General features: G+C 37.6%; 1 protein-coding gene across 2 annotated transcripts in view; it reads left to right on the forward strand.

Annotated features, from left to right (window-relative positions):
* Positions 1-16,682, forward strand: part of LOC118186215 (uncharacterized) — a 695,790-nt gene that overhangs the window by 594,724 nt on the left and 84,384 nt on the right. For both annotated transcript variants that reach the window (XM_085813564.1, XM_085813565.1), the window contains exon 14: positions 13,475-13,657. In XM_085813564.1, the coding sequence (XP_085669690.1) occupies positions 13,475-13,657 (183 nt within the window). The remainder of the gene's footprint in view (positions 1-13,474; positions 13,658-16,682) is intronic.

Raw genomic sequence — 16,682 nt, forward strand, 5'->3', positions numbered from 1 at the left:
GCAGGAAGCACATCCTTCAAAAGGTGTAGAAGCCACAGCAAGATCAGTTGAGTAGAAACATACTACTATTAGGATGACGCTCCGATGATCCCTGAGAATATATTAGTTAAATTCGAATCTGAAGTGGGTCTTAACCAACGCTTAAGATGAAAGTTCCTTCCAGCAGCAACGTTTAAGATGAAAAGTTCTTTGAACTCCGAGGAGCAAGAAATTTATGGCACTGTATGAGGATCTTCACTTTTCGCTGGGAACGGTGTATTAGCTGTTTTCTTCAAGGTGGTTAGACCAAGGTTTGGAAGCACTTGATGACATATTGAAAAAATAATTAGTACGATGGAATTTTAGCTAGTAGCGATGTTTAAGATATTAAAAAAAATCTATTATCTTATCCCGAAGCTTCACCTGCGAACAGACGCAGAAAAATTTATCGGGCCGAAGGCCACGAGAATCCGCTACTTTGACAATCATTAGGTAAGCCTCAGGAAGCTGAGGCCTAACAAAGGCCCTTCCAAAAGTGGAAGTCTCACCAACGAGCGAGGGGCAAGAAGCCCGTAAATCCAATTGTTGGAAAATACATTATTCCGACAAAATCAGCTGCCGGCGAGTACCGCCTCCGATGGCAAGTCAAAAATCCAAAAAAAAAGTGACCTCGTCCCTCAAAACAGCCCGTTAAAAGGGGGCGCGCTGGAATACCAACTTGGCAGTGCTCACGCCCCGCGAAAAATGAAACCAGCTGCAACTTCAGCACTCCTTCATGCTAACAATCTCGCCAAAACCACCACTTTGAAACCCCAACGGAAATTCTAAGTCCCCAAGCCATCGCCAAACAGCCACGCCTCGCGAAGGGGGAGAACTTGTAATTTCAACAACCCTGTACGCAGTCCCAACGAAGGAGCGCTGAAAACTCGCAAAAACGACCATTTTACCGGAAAGAGGGAAACTTCTTCCCCCAGAATAGAAATCACAATGACAACGGAAAAAATCTATTAATTAAAGCTCATAACTAAAATGCAATTGAAGTTACAAAAACGAAAGTTAGGTCAAATTAAAGAGCTAATTTTTCTGCAACTAATGATATAAAATACTAAGAGATTGACTTGATTTTTATCATGAAAAAATGAGTTTAGTACATGAAAATTCACCTATATCCATTGTCTGAGTGTACAAGATTGAAGACATTGTTCGCGTAAAACTAGAAATAACCGAAATAGATTGCACTAGAATTAATAAGCCAAATAAATGAATATATCCAAACTTGTTGTGTAGCTAAAGTTTTGAATATTTACAAATTAAAATTTTGATTTTTATAATTCACTTAATTATATTAAATTTGCTACACAACATAAGTAAATATTACGGTTATTAATAAATCCCTCTTATAAAGTAATTGCAAATATTTCAAAAAACTTTCTGTCTGAATGCAAATATTTTTCTATGCAAATATTTTTAATTTTATATTAATCAAGATTGCACACGATATTATTTATTTTCACTTCAATTCTTACCGTCAGTTCTAGAAGAAGTTACAAATCAATTATATTTAATTAAGGATTGGATTGGATTATTTAATTATGGCAAAGCACACGAGGGCTATCTGCCTAAAGGGAGGGATGCCTTCGTAAAGAACTTTCTAAGGGAAACTGCCTCGTATACACGTTACACATGGGGAAAACCACGAAAACACCCATGCGACCAGCCCGTTCGCGGGATTCGAAACTCGGACTGAACTACCAGTGTTCAACGTCTTTACCGCTCGGCCGCTGGTGGGCTATTTAATTAAGGAATGACCATCTAAGTTTAGAAACAGCGTACCGTAACAGCAATTCAATTATTGGCACCGTATCTTTCATGTCACTCCCGATTGGCAAGCTACATGATTTTTAATGAGTATTCGGGTTTTTGCTAGTAACTTCACTTGGAAATCTCGCTTAAACTAGGTTAGTTGGTTATTTGAACATAAAAAGAACATGGGAGTTATTTTATTAAGATGCTTTCATAGAGAACCTTTGTAAAGAGAACCTAGAAAACTACGAAAACCAACCATGCAGCCTGGGTTAGACTGCAACAAACAATTAGTATTTAACAATCTTCAAATGCTAGGCAACTGGTGAGGCTCCAATTAAATCTCTAATTTAATATTTTATTTGTAAATATTTAAAATATTGTTGTATTCTGAGACACAAAAAGCAGAATTTAAGTTTTGTTAACTCGTTAGTAAACTACCAAGCCGTAGTGCAAATGAATTTTCAATTTCTTTTGCAATAATTGTATTCACTTAATATTCTTGGAATATGAGCTAAAGAAGGAACGTTCTCGGAAGATTAAAGAAGTGTTTAAATTCACTGATATTAGGTTTGTCTTACAAGCTCAGGATCAAAACGATTCTGCAATTGTCCGAGTAGTTGACTTGTAAATGGCTGTGAATTAAGCGGATGACTTTTAATCTTACGTTTTCAGTCAGAAAACGTATTCCAAATATTTTGTATTGCATGACAATGAATCTTTTCATTATTCAATAACCAGTCGGAGAACTGCTTGTGTTCCGAAAATAAGTATGTCCATCGTCCTGCATGTTCGTCAAATTTGTCTTCCTGTGATTTTTTTTCTTTCCTAAAAACTAAAGTTTCCTCTCAAAGGAACGTTTTTTGACATTGAAGAGACAAAAAGAGTATGACATCTACTTTTAGAGGCATGTCAAAAACAGATCTCTACAATCCTTCTCTTCCATTACATTTTGTGCAGTCAGACAAAAAGTTGCATCAGCTTAAATTCTATAATCTATTTTTATTACACTCTGATTACTTTATTAACATACAGTGAATGTATATTAAAGCTTTTACTTCAGCTTAAGTAATTCGGAATTTTTGAAGGAATTGTTGTCGGAACTAGGACTTAGAAGATAAGTCAAATTAAATATTTCGATAACCCAATAAATTCAAGGTCGAAGTTTCAATATTTTTTTTTCGGAGTTTCAATATTTTATTTTAAATTTCTTCAGTTTTGGTCCATTATCCTGAGTATACTTGCTTCGATTCTTTATATTTTCCATAAAAGCGAAAATCTTGCGCATGGTATACATATAACGCGCGGCTTCATATTTAAATTTAATAATATACAGAGTGGTTATAATTAAAGTTCCACATTGAAGCGGTCATAAAAGGAAAACTACTGGATCAAATGTTATCAAACTTGGTAATCGTGTTAAAGGAGGTCATGGGAATTTATTTTCCGAGGAAAAAAAGGAAGTTCGAAACCTCACCACTAGGGGAGAAATGGCGCTATGCAATATTGTTAAACGAAATATGGGTCGGAATCTAACTTAACCTTTTGTTACACAGGTTTAATATGTTGTATACCCTTAAGAAACTTTGAAGTAGGCAAATTACCATTTAAAAGCGTTAAATTCGGTAAAAGTCGAGTGCGCCATCCGTGTAAGTGAGAAATTCGTCCGTGAAAACCACGAATTAGCGATTAGAAAATGTGAGATTGCAAATCACTTGCACAAGTGCGTACAATCTGAAAATCGTTTTCTTACAGATCGCTAATTTGTAATTTTTGAAGCCTGAATTCGGCACTAAAACATGAAGATACTAATTCAAAACGCTTTTAATCTATTTGGGCCAAAGAAATCCCTCATGTTATCTCTCTTGTTCCATTGCATTCTCCTACTGCATTCGATTGCATAGCAGTCATTCCACACCGTTTAGTGTTGAATGACAGCTAGTTTTATAACTGAACTATTTTCCTCTGAAGAGCAGTCGACAGCTGGACCACTGTGATTGCAGCTCACTTAGAGTCAATGTTAAAATGTTTCGTGATACATGAACTGTATTAACGTGGCATTTTAGATACTACGATTTTTATGCAGGGCTGGGCCCCACCTCACGTGTGTCGCGCAGTTACTTAGGCAACATTTCACGAATGAACGTCTTATAGGCCAAGACTTCCCCTCTTCCCACCAGACCTCAACCTCTGTGATTCTGTCTGATGATTTTTGGCTATGCGGTTATCTCAAAAGCACTGTTTATGGCGATAATCTAAACAATTTGGCAGAAATGAAAAGTGTGATACACCGACATGTCCGTAACATTCCTCCTGTTATGCTAAGAGCTGCTGTTGAGAATGTGGTAATAGGATTTAGTTTGCTTTCGGAAAATGCTGGACGCTACATTGAACATGCTTTGTAACACGTTTCGGAAAATACTAAACACATTTTAAACATATATTTTCGTGTCTTATTTCATTTAACAATATTGTATGCAGCGCCATTTTCCCCCTGGTGGTGAGTTTTTCAACTCTTTTTTTTCTGCGGAAAATAAATTCCCATATCCTCCTTTACACGATTCCCAAGTTTAATTACATGTGGTCCGGTAGTTTTCCTTTAATGACCATTTCAAATTGAAACTTTAATTAAAACCACCATGTAAATTAAACTTTAAAAGTTTGACAGTTTGGTTCAAGTCCCAGCTTTAAAAATATATATAAAAATATAATGTTCTGTATGAATCCTCTTAGAAAGAATGTTTTAAGAAGCTATTTTTTCTCTCGCGTTATAGATTGTATAAAAAAACAGATCTTTAATATGATTTAGATTGTTTCAGCCGATATAAGAATTGAGTCACTCGGTGGTACAGAATAAACGCTGCTGGACTGTTTTATTTCTTTTTCATTTAGCAAAAATCTTTTAATTAAAATATTTACCCTTTGGACTTGGCTTTAAACTTTCTTTATAGTTAAAATGACTCGAAAATGAAAAGCTGTCTTCAGCTGAAACGCAATTCATGTAATTGATATTTTAAAAAATTGATAAGAATGCGAAATTTATGGAAGTCTAGCAATCAAAAAATCTTAATTTTCTTGTGTGAGCACTGAAAATAACTGTAGAAGGAAAGAAGAAAATTAGGGAGAAAAGTAAGCAAAAATTTGCAGGGAAAATTTGGCTGTCAGACATACCAAGATGTTTTAAAACGTTGGACGCTTTTGAATATACTTTCAGGATACTTCAAAGAATTTAGGCGTTCAAAGAGAAAACACTTGGACGTGTACACCAGCAAATACCATCAATTGAGCTTGTGTTAGCAGAAAAGACAAAAACGATATCATTGCAGATTAAAGTGAAGAACGACTGGTTTTAGACTATATGGTTGTATAAATTTAAATTGCGTTATAGAACATCATATCGTATCATAAATGGAGAATCCCATGATTTTCTCAGTCGAATTATTTGAAGATTCAGGAGGTTATCCAGTATTGTATGTGGATGTCACCTAAAGGCGTTTTTTCCCTCCTGATGAAACAGCGACCGAGCGGTAAAGTCGCTGAACACTGGTAGTTCGGTCCGAGATTCGAATCCCGCGAACGGGCTGTCTGCATGGACGATTTCGTGGTTTTCCTCATGTGTAAAGTGTATGCGAGCCAGTTTCCCTTAGAGAGTTCTCCACGAAGGCATCCCTTCCCTTAGGCAGATAGCCCTAGTGTGCTTTGTTATAATTAAATAAACCAAATCCTCTTGATGAAAGCAGTCTTTCCTTTCATCTCATACCTTCAAAATGTTTAGCCTCTAAAGACTGATAAAGGCTCTGACGAAATACTTCGTGAAGAACTTTTTAAGGAAAACCAGCTGTCATACACGATACATTTGAGAAAATTCACGAAAACGCCCATGCAACCAGCCCATCTACCGGGATTCGAACCCCGGAGTGAACTACCAGTGTTCAGCGACTTTACCACTCGGCTGTTTGTGGGCCTTTATGAAATGGAAGGCGATAACTTTATTTAAAATGATTATCAGAAATATCAAGATATTTTGAAAAGTTGGATACTTTTTAATATACTTGCAGAATGCCTAAAGAAAAAGAGCAAGAATAAAGTAGAATGCCTGAAGAAAAAGAGAAGAAAAAATAAGTTTTTCCGTAAAATTTAGTATTAGTATTTTTTTTAATATAAAACCTTTTAATCTTATGATATTTGATTCTTGCGATTTCAAAAATAAAATATTTGACTAAAATATAATAACATTATAAGAAACTAAATGTAGGATACAATTGTGTAAAGCAATGGGCACAATGATAAAACTGTTTAAAGCAGTGTATGTTCTCTTTTAATATATGGGTTTCCAAACGCATCTTAGTCTAGGTTACAAAGTATTCTTCCGAAAGAAACGCAATTCAAATAAATAAAATCAAATTCTGGAAAATTTATATTAATAAATATATTTAAAATGCTCAGTTCGAAGGAATAAATAGAAAATTTTAAAACAATTATCTGAAGAGACAATGCAACATAAACAATTAAAATAAAAGTATAAAAATTTAAAAATTACCTAAAATAATAACTATGACAAAAATATATATAAAGAAAACTATTTGAAAAAAATAAACGCTGCACCTTTATTTACGCAGTTCGAATAGGTAAATAGAAATTTTTAAAACAGTTATTCGAAAAAAAAAAAACCATACAACTTAAACAATTAAATTCAAATTAGAAAAAGAAAAAATTACTTAAAATAATAACAGTTATAATTAAAAATATAATATAAAGAATATTATTCGGAAAAAAGGAACGATGGTGACTTTTTCCCTCTTACGGGAAAGGAAACTAGGTTGCCATATATTAAGAAGTTGGCCAAGTGAACTAATCTTGGCGCAAAGTGAAGAAAAAGTGCCAACATAAATTTGTGAATTTCTTCGTAAATTTCGCTCCAAATTTTACAAAATTTTATATTTAGGCGTAATTTGAGTTGTAGAATCGAAATATATAAGAAAATTGGTATGTTATTTCAGAAAAAGTCCAATTTTGTGTCAAAATACCTATGTTAGAATAGTGCTATATATAAATCTAATATATATCCTAAGTCGCGCTTTCGAGACATGAAGAACGCAATTTGAATTTTGTCAATCGGCCCAGTAGAACGGGAGTTATAGCACTGTGCCATTTTTTTTAGCAGTGTACATATTGTTACGAAATATACAGGCACGGTGGGATAGCTTCCCCGCAAAGCAGTTTTAGGGTTGCAATAAAATGGCAAGGAAAGGCAGGGTTGCCATATTTGGCGAGAAATTGACCATTTGGCGACAAAATTGGCGATATGCCGTGGACTGATGGAGAACCTTCTAGAACGAATTCTTACCGGTTTAGCACAGAAGGTTCTCGACCACAAGCCGAAAGCTATATAAACCCTGCTGGTCCGGTCCGTAGTCAGTTAGTGTGTGTGCCTCGTCTAGCGAGCTGATAGTCAGTCATTGAGCGAGTGTCTCCAAGACTAGCGCCGAGTGCATCGCCGAGTTTTGTCTTAGACTGTGCTGAGACGAGAGCTATACTCTTGTGTACCGTCGAGTGCATAGCGAGTTGTAGCGTGGTCTCGAGAGTACGCGGAGTTCCGAGAACGACCAAGCAGAGTCGAGAACTGTACTCTGGTGCTTTGTAGTAAAGCTGTCTCCACCGTGATAGCCTGATAACCTGAAGGCTGTGTCGCTGATCGTGTCAGCGTGTTTATAGTAGTTCATCGACAACTGTAAAACGTGTTTTGGAGCTGTCCTGACAATTACTGGTAAATAAGGTGTGTTTCGATATTTCATCAAGTGTCGTCGTTATTCACTCCAAATCTACGAAACCCGTACGAACGCGAAGGAAGAAAATAACGTAACAACTTGTGTCAGGAAGAGAAAAACGCAACAATATTATAGCTCGTAATGTTTATAAAACTGGATTTTGAAATTTAAAAATACTGTAACACGAACACTTGAGTTTGAATGCTGTGGTTTGAACATGATAAATACCATATGAATATATAAATATCATAACAAGCCGTTATTGTATCATAAAGAAGTCTTAAACGTAACTGGATTATAATCTATATATTTATGGAAGCAATGTGAGGGCTACCAGCACCCGAGCGGTAGAGTCGCTGAACACTGGTTGTTCGGTTTGAGGTTCGTATTCCGCAAACGGGCTGGCTGCATGGGCGTTTTCATGGTTTTCCCCATGTATAAAGTGTATACAAGCCAGTTTTCCATAGAAAGTCCTCCATGAAGGCATCCCTAGCCTTAGGCAGATATCAATAGAGGCTTTTCCCTAATCACATATATGTTCTCTTCACATAGAATGTTCTCGAACACAAGGCAAAAGCTATATAAACCCTGCTGATCCGCAGTCAGTTAGTGAGTGCCTCGCCTAACGAGCTGATCGAGAGTGTGTGCCGCGTCGAGTGCGAGTTACTTAGTGTGTCTCATCTAGTTAGTCCGTGCGGAGACGATCGAGTTGACAGCCGCCCAGCAAGTGCCGAGTGGGCCGTCATGTGCACCGAAAGAGTCTCTTCATATATCGCGGTTAGTGCATCGTCGAGAGAGCGTGTTAAGCTCTCGGAACGACTGAACCGAAGAGTCGAGAGCTGTGCTCTGTGTGTCGTCGAGTGCATCGCGAGTTGTAGCGTGGAGAGTCTCTAGAGTGCGTGGAGTTCCGAGAACGACAGAGCAGAGTCGGGATCTGTACTCTGGATCTTCACCGTGATAGCCTGATAGCCTGGAGGCTGTGTCACTGATCGTGTCAGCGTGTTTATAGTAGTTCATCGGCGACTGTAAACGTGTTTTGGAGCTGTCCTGTCAATACTGGCCAACAAAGGTGTGTTTCGATACTTCATCAAGTAGTGTCGTCGTTATTCACTCCAAATCCGCACGAACCCCGAACGAACGTGAAGGAATAAAAATAACGTAACACCTGGTGTCAGAAGAAAAAAATAATGTAACCATATTTAAAGGTTCATCGTTCACCAATACCATAATAGCCAATAATTTTCGCATTTTAGCCATAACTGAAATAATTCAGTTCAGAATGGCACCAAGTTGGCTATAAATTATCAAGTTGAGCCATGCAGAGGATTTTTGTTCATATCTGTGGTTCTGTGATGAGGTATGTTTACAATTCAAACTTTCATCTATAATTGATAAAATCCATCATAATACGTGAAATAAACACTTAAAACTACAATAAGTGGACACAAAATTGATTAAATTGAAAAATATATAGTAAAATTATTACATAAAAGGCACTCAATAAATACATGACAGCAATACTTAATACTACAAAAATACACAAGCCTTACACGAAAATGAACAAAAATATTATCTAAACCTTTCGACATTTTTTCATTGTTCTGCCTCTTTTATTGTAATGGCTCTCGAATCCATGTCATTCATTGACATTCTTAAAGAATGCTGTTTTATTATTGGAATAAAATTAAATTTTATTTAGAATCAGTTAACAATTTAAGGCTGTTAAATATCATATATTTATTATTTGAGCGCCTACAAAGCCTTTATTTAATTCGCCAAGTGGGGAGATCCAGACTTTTTATTATCTCAAATATTTATCGATATAGTACAGATATCGATTCGAAACGGTTAAAGAGGTTACATATTTCACGCCTGACAAGGTCTGCAAATTGTTATAAACAAACTAAAAACAAAATTCCGTTTCCTTTGGAAACTGGAAGGGTTATCCAACCTACATGGTAAAAACCTTAAAGCTTATGGCGTTGCAGAAAAAGTGTTTGCTCTACGGTTAGCAAATCAATTCAATAAATCTAAGCTGAAAGCATTTACTGTCGAGATTTATTTTCCAAATATATCTTTAGAGCTTATAGCATTAAAAAAAACTAGAAAGGCTTCGATTTCAGTAGAAGAATTCTATGTGTCCCATTAGCCGCCATTTCTGGCCGCTGCTAGAAACTCTACTGCAGCTGAATGATTATGGAAGTTTCTGGCTGCATTAACATGCAATTTAAATTTTCTCAAATGTTTTTCCCCTTTTTCTGTTTGTTTTTAAGGAAATATTTATAAGTCTCGCAAGCCTCGATTCTCAGGTGTCATGTACATTGAATGGTACGATTGCATAATCCTGTTAAATTATTGATCTTTGCATGACTCGTGAAAGGTTTGACGTTATTGTTATTAATTCTGATTTCAAGACAACCCAAATCAGTTGTATGAATTTACCGTGGCAAACAGGGAATAAATAACGCCTGTTCTTGAAGGCTTGGATACCTCATAGCTTACAGTAAACGTTTGCACAGCTCTGTCCCAATTTTAAGTCAGAGCATACATTTTACTGCACTGGCAAGGCCGCTTACCAGCATCTTCTGCATACAACCAACATACCCCGCCCTCCCACTGCAATCGTTTATGTGCTGCTAGGATCTGTACTTTGGCAATCTTGTTGCCGGAAGATAAAAACACGAGCCTGACGGTGCCACGTGACCTGTATGTCTAAACGTGGTATACCATGACTTCGGTGACTCGGTGGCCTACAGGCCAAGTTGGTTAAGCCCTGTGTCAGAGGCAAGACGTGCGTCAGTCAGCCCGTGTAATTCTGGTAGGATCAAAATAACCAGTCAAACCTCCAAGTTCATAGCCGTCTCTATTTGCCGGGAGTGCCACTACTAAACTTAAAAGTTTAGTAGTGGGTTTAAGAGAATTTGAAAAGGTCCGTCGATCCAGGAAGTCTGGGACTCAGGGCTTCGGGAAAGGAATTTGTTCAACATCTCTAAGGTGTCTTTTGATGGTTTGCCCACTTTCCACCTGTTACGGAGGTTTTCAGCTGGAGGTACGTCACGTCAAGTCATTACACGTATGACACGTATTACGTCGTGTACGTGATGTGTAATTTGTCCGAACACGTAAACAGATTGATTGGTTGATATCCCACCACTATTCCCTAAGGTCATATGCACTTGCTTAGAATTATAATTTAACAACCTCCGCTCTGGAGGCATAAAATACACGAGGTGTTTGAGGGTAGCGGCGTCAAACATCTGAGATAAATTCTAGCGCCCAAGGATTTGATCTGGTTCTATCGTGTATAGAAATTTTAATCATATCATGTGGGAATGGGGCATCTGGTGATGTGTATAACAGAATCCGTCAAACACGGAAAAGAGAATAAGGGTGAGCACTCGTAGTTGCTTAAATGATTGCAGGAGCAAGTATAAAATATTTACTGATTGATACTCATCACTAGTGGAATCTCTTAAAAATTAATACGACAAGTTCCAATTACACTTCAGTCCAATTGCACAATAAGCATATATTTGTATTGTGTTATTTTTTGATAGCTCTCTTTTGACGGAAAGTTCTCGGAACATTTGTTCATGTCGTACTAATTTTTACTGCCTTTTGCCTCATGCATTTATTATATTTGCACAGAAATGAATTACATGCAATCCTATTATTTCTAGGCATGTATATGTTGCTAAAAATTTCTTAACTTGTTAATAAAACCGAATCCTAAATTTTTAATTTTTGCTGAGGTATTTTTCATTTAAAACCTCTTTGAAAACTGAGAGAAACGGGATAACAATTCATATTCCAAATTTAGTAACTACACAAAAAATTACATTAAAAATAAATAAAATTATGTAAATTAACTTTTTAAATTTGTAAGTAATTTTCTCCTTCCTTCGGGGTTTAATTAGAAACGCATCCTATTATCAATCTGAAGTTCTTTAGTTCGAATCTCGGCGAAGGCATTGCTTATTATTCTTGTTTCCTGCTGCAAAGGAGACCTGATGCATTCTATATATTCTCTAAGGAAGTTTGTTATTTTGCGACAAATATAGTTAAGTTTCTGAATGCCCTTTTTTGTTTCCTGTAAACGTACACAATTGATTTTTGAAGAAGGAGAGAAACTTTTCGATTCGCGTGGAAAAAAAAACATTGAAAGGCCCACTACTCTCGCATTGACCCAAGAAAATCACATTATTCATTTTGATTTCATAACTGATATATATATTTCTTATCAAATAAGAGCGCGTAATGCTTTCATTTTAAGCGGTGCAAACAAATAAATAAAGAAATCGGGTTGATTTGTTATCAAATAAATGCGAGATGCATCAGGAATGAGATCGTGACCAGACAGTCGTTTTGAAATTGCAGTAGAACGTGCTCAGAAAGTATATGGAAAAATAGATAGAAAACGCAAATATTTTGGATATCAAAAACATCTGCTTATCCTGTTTTCTGCAACATGACACGCATGACGATACAGCAATTGTATTACCAGATGGTAAGAAGATACCAGTTTTGCGATAAGAAGAGTTAAATGAATACTTATGGAAATGATATGCAGATAAAGGGTCTGTGATAAAAGATTGAATTCTATGCCGGTGGCAAATGAATAATAAATGTTTTACTTTGGCATAAAACTAACATGTTTTAAAGAGCGAGAACTGAGAAAAACTTTTGAACATTCCTTTCGAAGAAAGAAAACAATTTTTGCGCTATTTGCTTAGTATGTTACTATCTGTTTCAGTGAGATAAAAAACCATCTATTGGCAATTCAGATATTATTTTTTAGATAGAAGGCATACAAAGCAGCTGTCTTTAATCTTACTTACAGCTGAAGATTTGAAGGAACCTCCTTTATTTTGCATGTTGGTTAGCGACATCGTCTGCCATATTGTTCGGCCCGGGTTCGAATTTCAGAAAAGGCATGAGTGTCCGTAAATGTTCAGTGTCTTTGTGGCATCGGGACATTTAAAACACAATCAAGCTTAGAGTTTCTAGGAGATGTCGAGAAGAGTGTCTAAAATCTCCAAACATATTAACCGGCGACGAAGTCCTTGAGTACTTTCAGTGCCCTACTGCGGTGTCATGTTGGCTATTAACCGGCGGTTAGAAGTTCCAGTTACACAATTACGCTTCAGTTCAATTACACAATAAGCATATATTTGTATTGTGTTATTTTTGATAGCCCTCTTCTGACGGAAAGTTCTCGGGACATTTGTTCATGTCGTACTAATTTTTACGGCCGTCAGAAGAGGGCTATCAAAAAATAACACAGTACAAATATATGCTTATTGTGTAATTGGGCTGAAGTTGACGTTGAAATAACAAAAAAAAAAAGACTATCAGTCAAAAAGGAGAGGGAGAAAGAGAAAAGAAAAACAAAATTTACAGCAAAGAAATAAAACGTCACTTTCTTTTGAGAAAACTTCGGAATGGCTTCTAGGGTTTCTGGAACGTAGTAGGAAAGTAAAGATCAGGTTGCATTGTTGACCGCGTATGGGTGAGTAGCGGTTTTACGTTTAATTTATCTAATTATAGATGTGTGCCGCCCAACCGGAATAGTAGTAGCGACGCTGACTACCGTAGCGAAGAGCCCGGGTTCGAATATCGGAGAAGACATGAATGTTTGTAAATGTATAGTGTCTGTGCGGCATGGGAGAACTCTTAATATGCGAGGAGATGAAAATGGGATGAAATGGGGTGCTCTTCTTCAAAACTGTGCGGGGGGGGCTGAGCAGAGAAAGTCGTACTGTCACCTGTATGATGCCCAAGGTTCTTGGCACCGACAGGCCAGTATTGCTTTTTTGCCACCATGAATTTCATGGAGTTGATCTGATATGAAATAAGCAAGATCAGTCACAACAACAATTGTAAATGTTTTCAGATAGAACTAAGCTAATGTTTTTTTTCTCAAGGTGGAGAGTTTACGACTGGGATATCTCATGAGTGACACAGCAGCACTGTTGTCTCGAGTAAAGCGCTACCTGATGTCGAAAAAGCCCAAACTGCACTTCTGCGAAGGAGAACCAATTGTTGATGTCCTCCAAGACATCCAAACTATAACTCATGGCGATCGGAGAAATCACGAAGCTTGGCCGGTAAGAAAAAACACTTTATATTTTACTTGCTGTTTCTTGATTATAACTGTGAATTTATCTTGAAGACAAGTATTTCAATAATTATTCGACATGATTTATTTACTTGTTGATGATATTTCAAAGAAGAAATTCTTATTGTAGAACAACATGCGTCAAACTGTTTTCTAAAAAAATATATATGCGCTAATGTGACCTATTCGCCATCGACAAATTAAATTTCCTTTCTCTTAAAAGTACGTTCATGTTTTAGAAGTAAATATTTTCAATAAAAAAATTTTCAAAAAAAGCTATTTTATTTTAGTCTTCGTTTTGTATCTCAAGCTCACCACGTTACCGCACAGGAAAGACATCGCTTCGAATTGCTAGGGTCAAGAAAAGCTGCTGTTTTGGCTCGACACAGCTGTATGTATATTCATGTTGCGAAAACGCGACGGAACCCAGAGCTACCAAACTTAATACATGTGGTCTTCCACTCCAACATAGCTAGTTCGAAGCCGAATTTGTAATTTACTTTTCATTTATTTCATATTTTGTACAAATTTAACGACTTTTTGTTTAACAAACTCAGCGATGTGGAAGCGAGAAATGGCAATAATGTACCGTCACGCAATTCCATCCTCTTCAAGAAGTTTGTAGCAAAACAAAATATGTCACAATTCTTATTCCACATGTTTGGCACTTACTTTCTCTTTTCTAAAAGTGTATATACTTTGGTGAAATAAATTAAGAGAATTTGTATATTTTATCGAATTGCATGAAAGGAACTGAACTGAAGGAAAAACCACTGCTTCTATAAAAATGTAAATCTTGTACAGCAATACGTAAGCTTACACGTGTGTATAGGCGAAGCCAGCAGAAAAACAGGTTTTATAAGCGCGTGGAGGGTAAGACGAATTGCGTCCTCTAACACACCTCGGCGATGCTTGGTGTTATCTTGCAGCAATCGGTTAAATTCACATCGGAACAGTATAAATGAGTAACCACCAACGTTTAGATGATGGAATCAAGTGGCGAATTGTGGGTAGGCTAGAGAAAGGCAATCGCAAGTCCAGATATGCAGAGAGTTTAATTTAATGCCCAGCGTCGTGTGTAACCTATGGGAACAGTTCCAGAATACTGGATCCATCGAGAGAAATCCTGGGCAAGGTCGTCCAAGAGCCGCGACGGCCAGAAAAGTCCATTTTAGCGAGGCGTAACAGAGCTAGAGCTTCTGGGCTCTTTCAGGACCTGTATGCAGCCACAGAAACCCGTGTAACAAGTAGTGATGAGTCGGTACTACCGAACCGGGTATTTTGTAACGGGTACTTAGTTGTAACGGGTACTGAAAATCGCTACATCCAAGTACCCGTTACTTCAGTACCGAAATCGGTACTTTTTGGTATTCGTTACTTCTGTACCGAAACGGGCTTTTTTCGGTATTCGTTACTTCTGTACCGAAACGTGTACCGTACTTTTCGGTATTCGTTACTTCTGTACCGAAACGGGTACCTTTTGGTATTCGTTACTTCTGTATCGAAACTGGTGCTTTTCGGTATTCGCTACTTTGTAACGAAAATATGCGTCTCTTCTCGGTATTTCGGTATTCGTTACTGGAGGATCGATGAGGGTTCAGCTCACTTCAGTTTTGGTACGAATTTGCGAAATGGTGATATGCGCTCCTTGTGTCCATGAATGGCCTACTCCTCAGACACTTCCGTAGTTGACATGTTTTCTGATATTCAAAATCTTACTCCGTACAGATAAAATCAAACACGTGGTGACGTGGCAGAATTCCTTCAGTGCGCAAAATTATTAGCTGCGTATTTCGGTACTTCAAATCGTTACTAGGGTACTTCGGTACTCCAAATCGTTACTAGGGTACTCCGGTACAGCAAACCGTTACTAGGGTACTCCGGTACAGCAAACCGTTACTCCGGTATTTTGTTACTTCGGTACTCCAAATCGTTACTTGGGTACTCGGTACTTGAAATCGTTTTCCGGTACTTTTCAAAGTAACGGTTACTTGAATAACGGGTATTTTGTACCGAGTACTTGTCTGTACCTGTTACTCTCATACAGGGTACAAAAAAGTACCGAAGTTGCCCATCACTAGTAACAAGGGTGACTGTTTCCAAAAGACTTAACGAGAGAGGGTTGTTTGCCAGAAGAACGGCTGTTCGCGCCCCGCTCACGTCTACGGGCAGGACAGTTCGATTAGCATGGTGCAGGCAGCATAGTGATTGGAGTACGGAGCAATGGGCGACCGTTCTCTTTACCGACGACTCCCGTTTTTGCCTAAACACCGATTCTCGCCTTACTTTCATATGGAGAGAGCCAGGGACCCGCTACTTACCCTCCAATGGCCGCAAAATCGACAATTATGGCGGTGGCGGTGTAATGGTCTGGGCAGGCATCATGTTGGATGGCCGCACACCTCTCCACGTTTTTGGCAGAGGCTCTGTTGACTGGTGTGAGGTATAGGAATGAGGTTGTAATATCTTGTTATTTAAATAATAACTATATTAATTATTGAAGTGGCAACGCCATATTTGTATGATGTAACTGTTGCTCAGCAACAGATAAAATTGTTTTAAGATTAGATTCTGAAGTTTGACCAGCTAGTAGATGTACAAAAATTTTGCCACATAAGAATTGTATTCAAATTATCTATCTCCGTAAAATAAAAATAAAATTTATGTTTTACTAAGGAGATTATCTGATATTTGTCAATTACTTCAAAATACATTACAAGGTCTTGGAGCCCTTTGTTAGCCTTTTCCAGGATGCAGTGGGCCCCGAGCTCATCTTACAGTACGATAACGCGAGGCCACATAGAGCTCTTCTGGTCGACGAATTTCTCGAGAGTGAGGATATTCGCCGGATGGATTGGCCAGCCAGGTCTCCAGACATCAACCCTATAGAGCATATCTGTGACGCTCTGGGAAGGGCAATTGCAACTCGCAACCCCCCTTCGAGAACCATCCAGAAACTGAAAACAGCGTTGCTGTTTTCCTGAGTTCCTGGATGTTCCTGGAGTGGGACCAAT

The sequence above is a fragment of the Stegodyphus dumicola genome, chromosome 3 (genome assembly GCF_044657685.1).
Source record: "Stegodyphus dumicola isolate Sdum_Otavi_A_Nest chromosome 3, ASM4465768v1".
NCBI classification, from domain to species: domain Eukaryota; kingdom Metazoa; phylum Arthropoda; class Arachnida; order Araneae; family Eresidae; genus Stegodyphus; species Stegodyphus dumicola.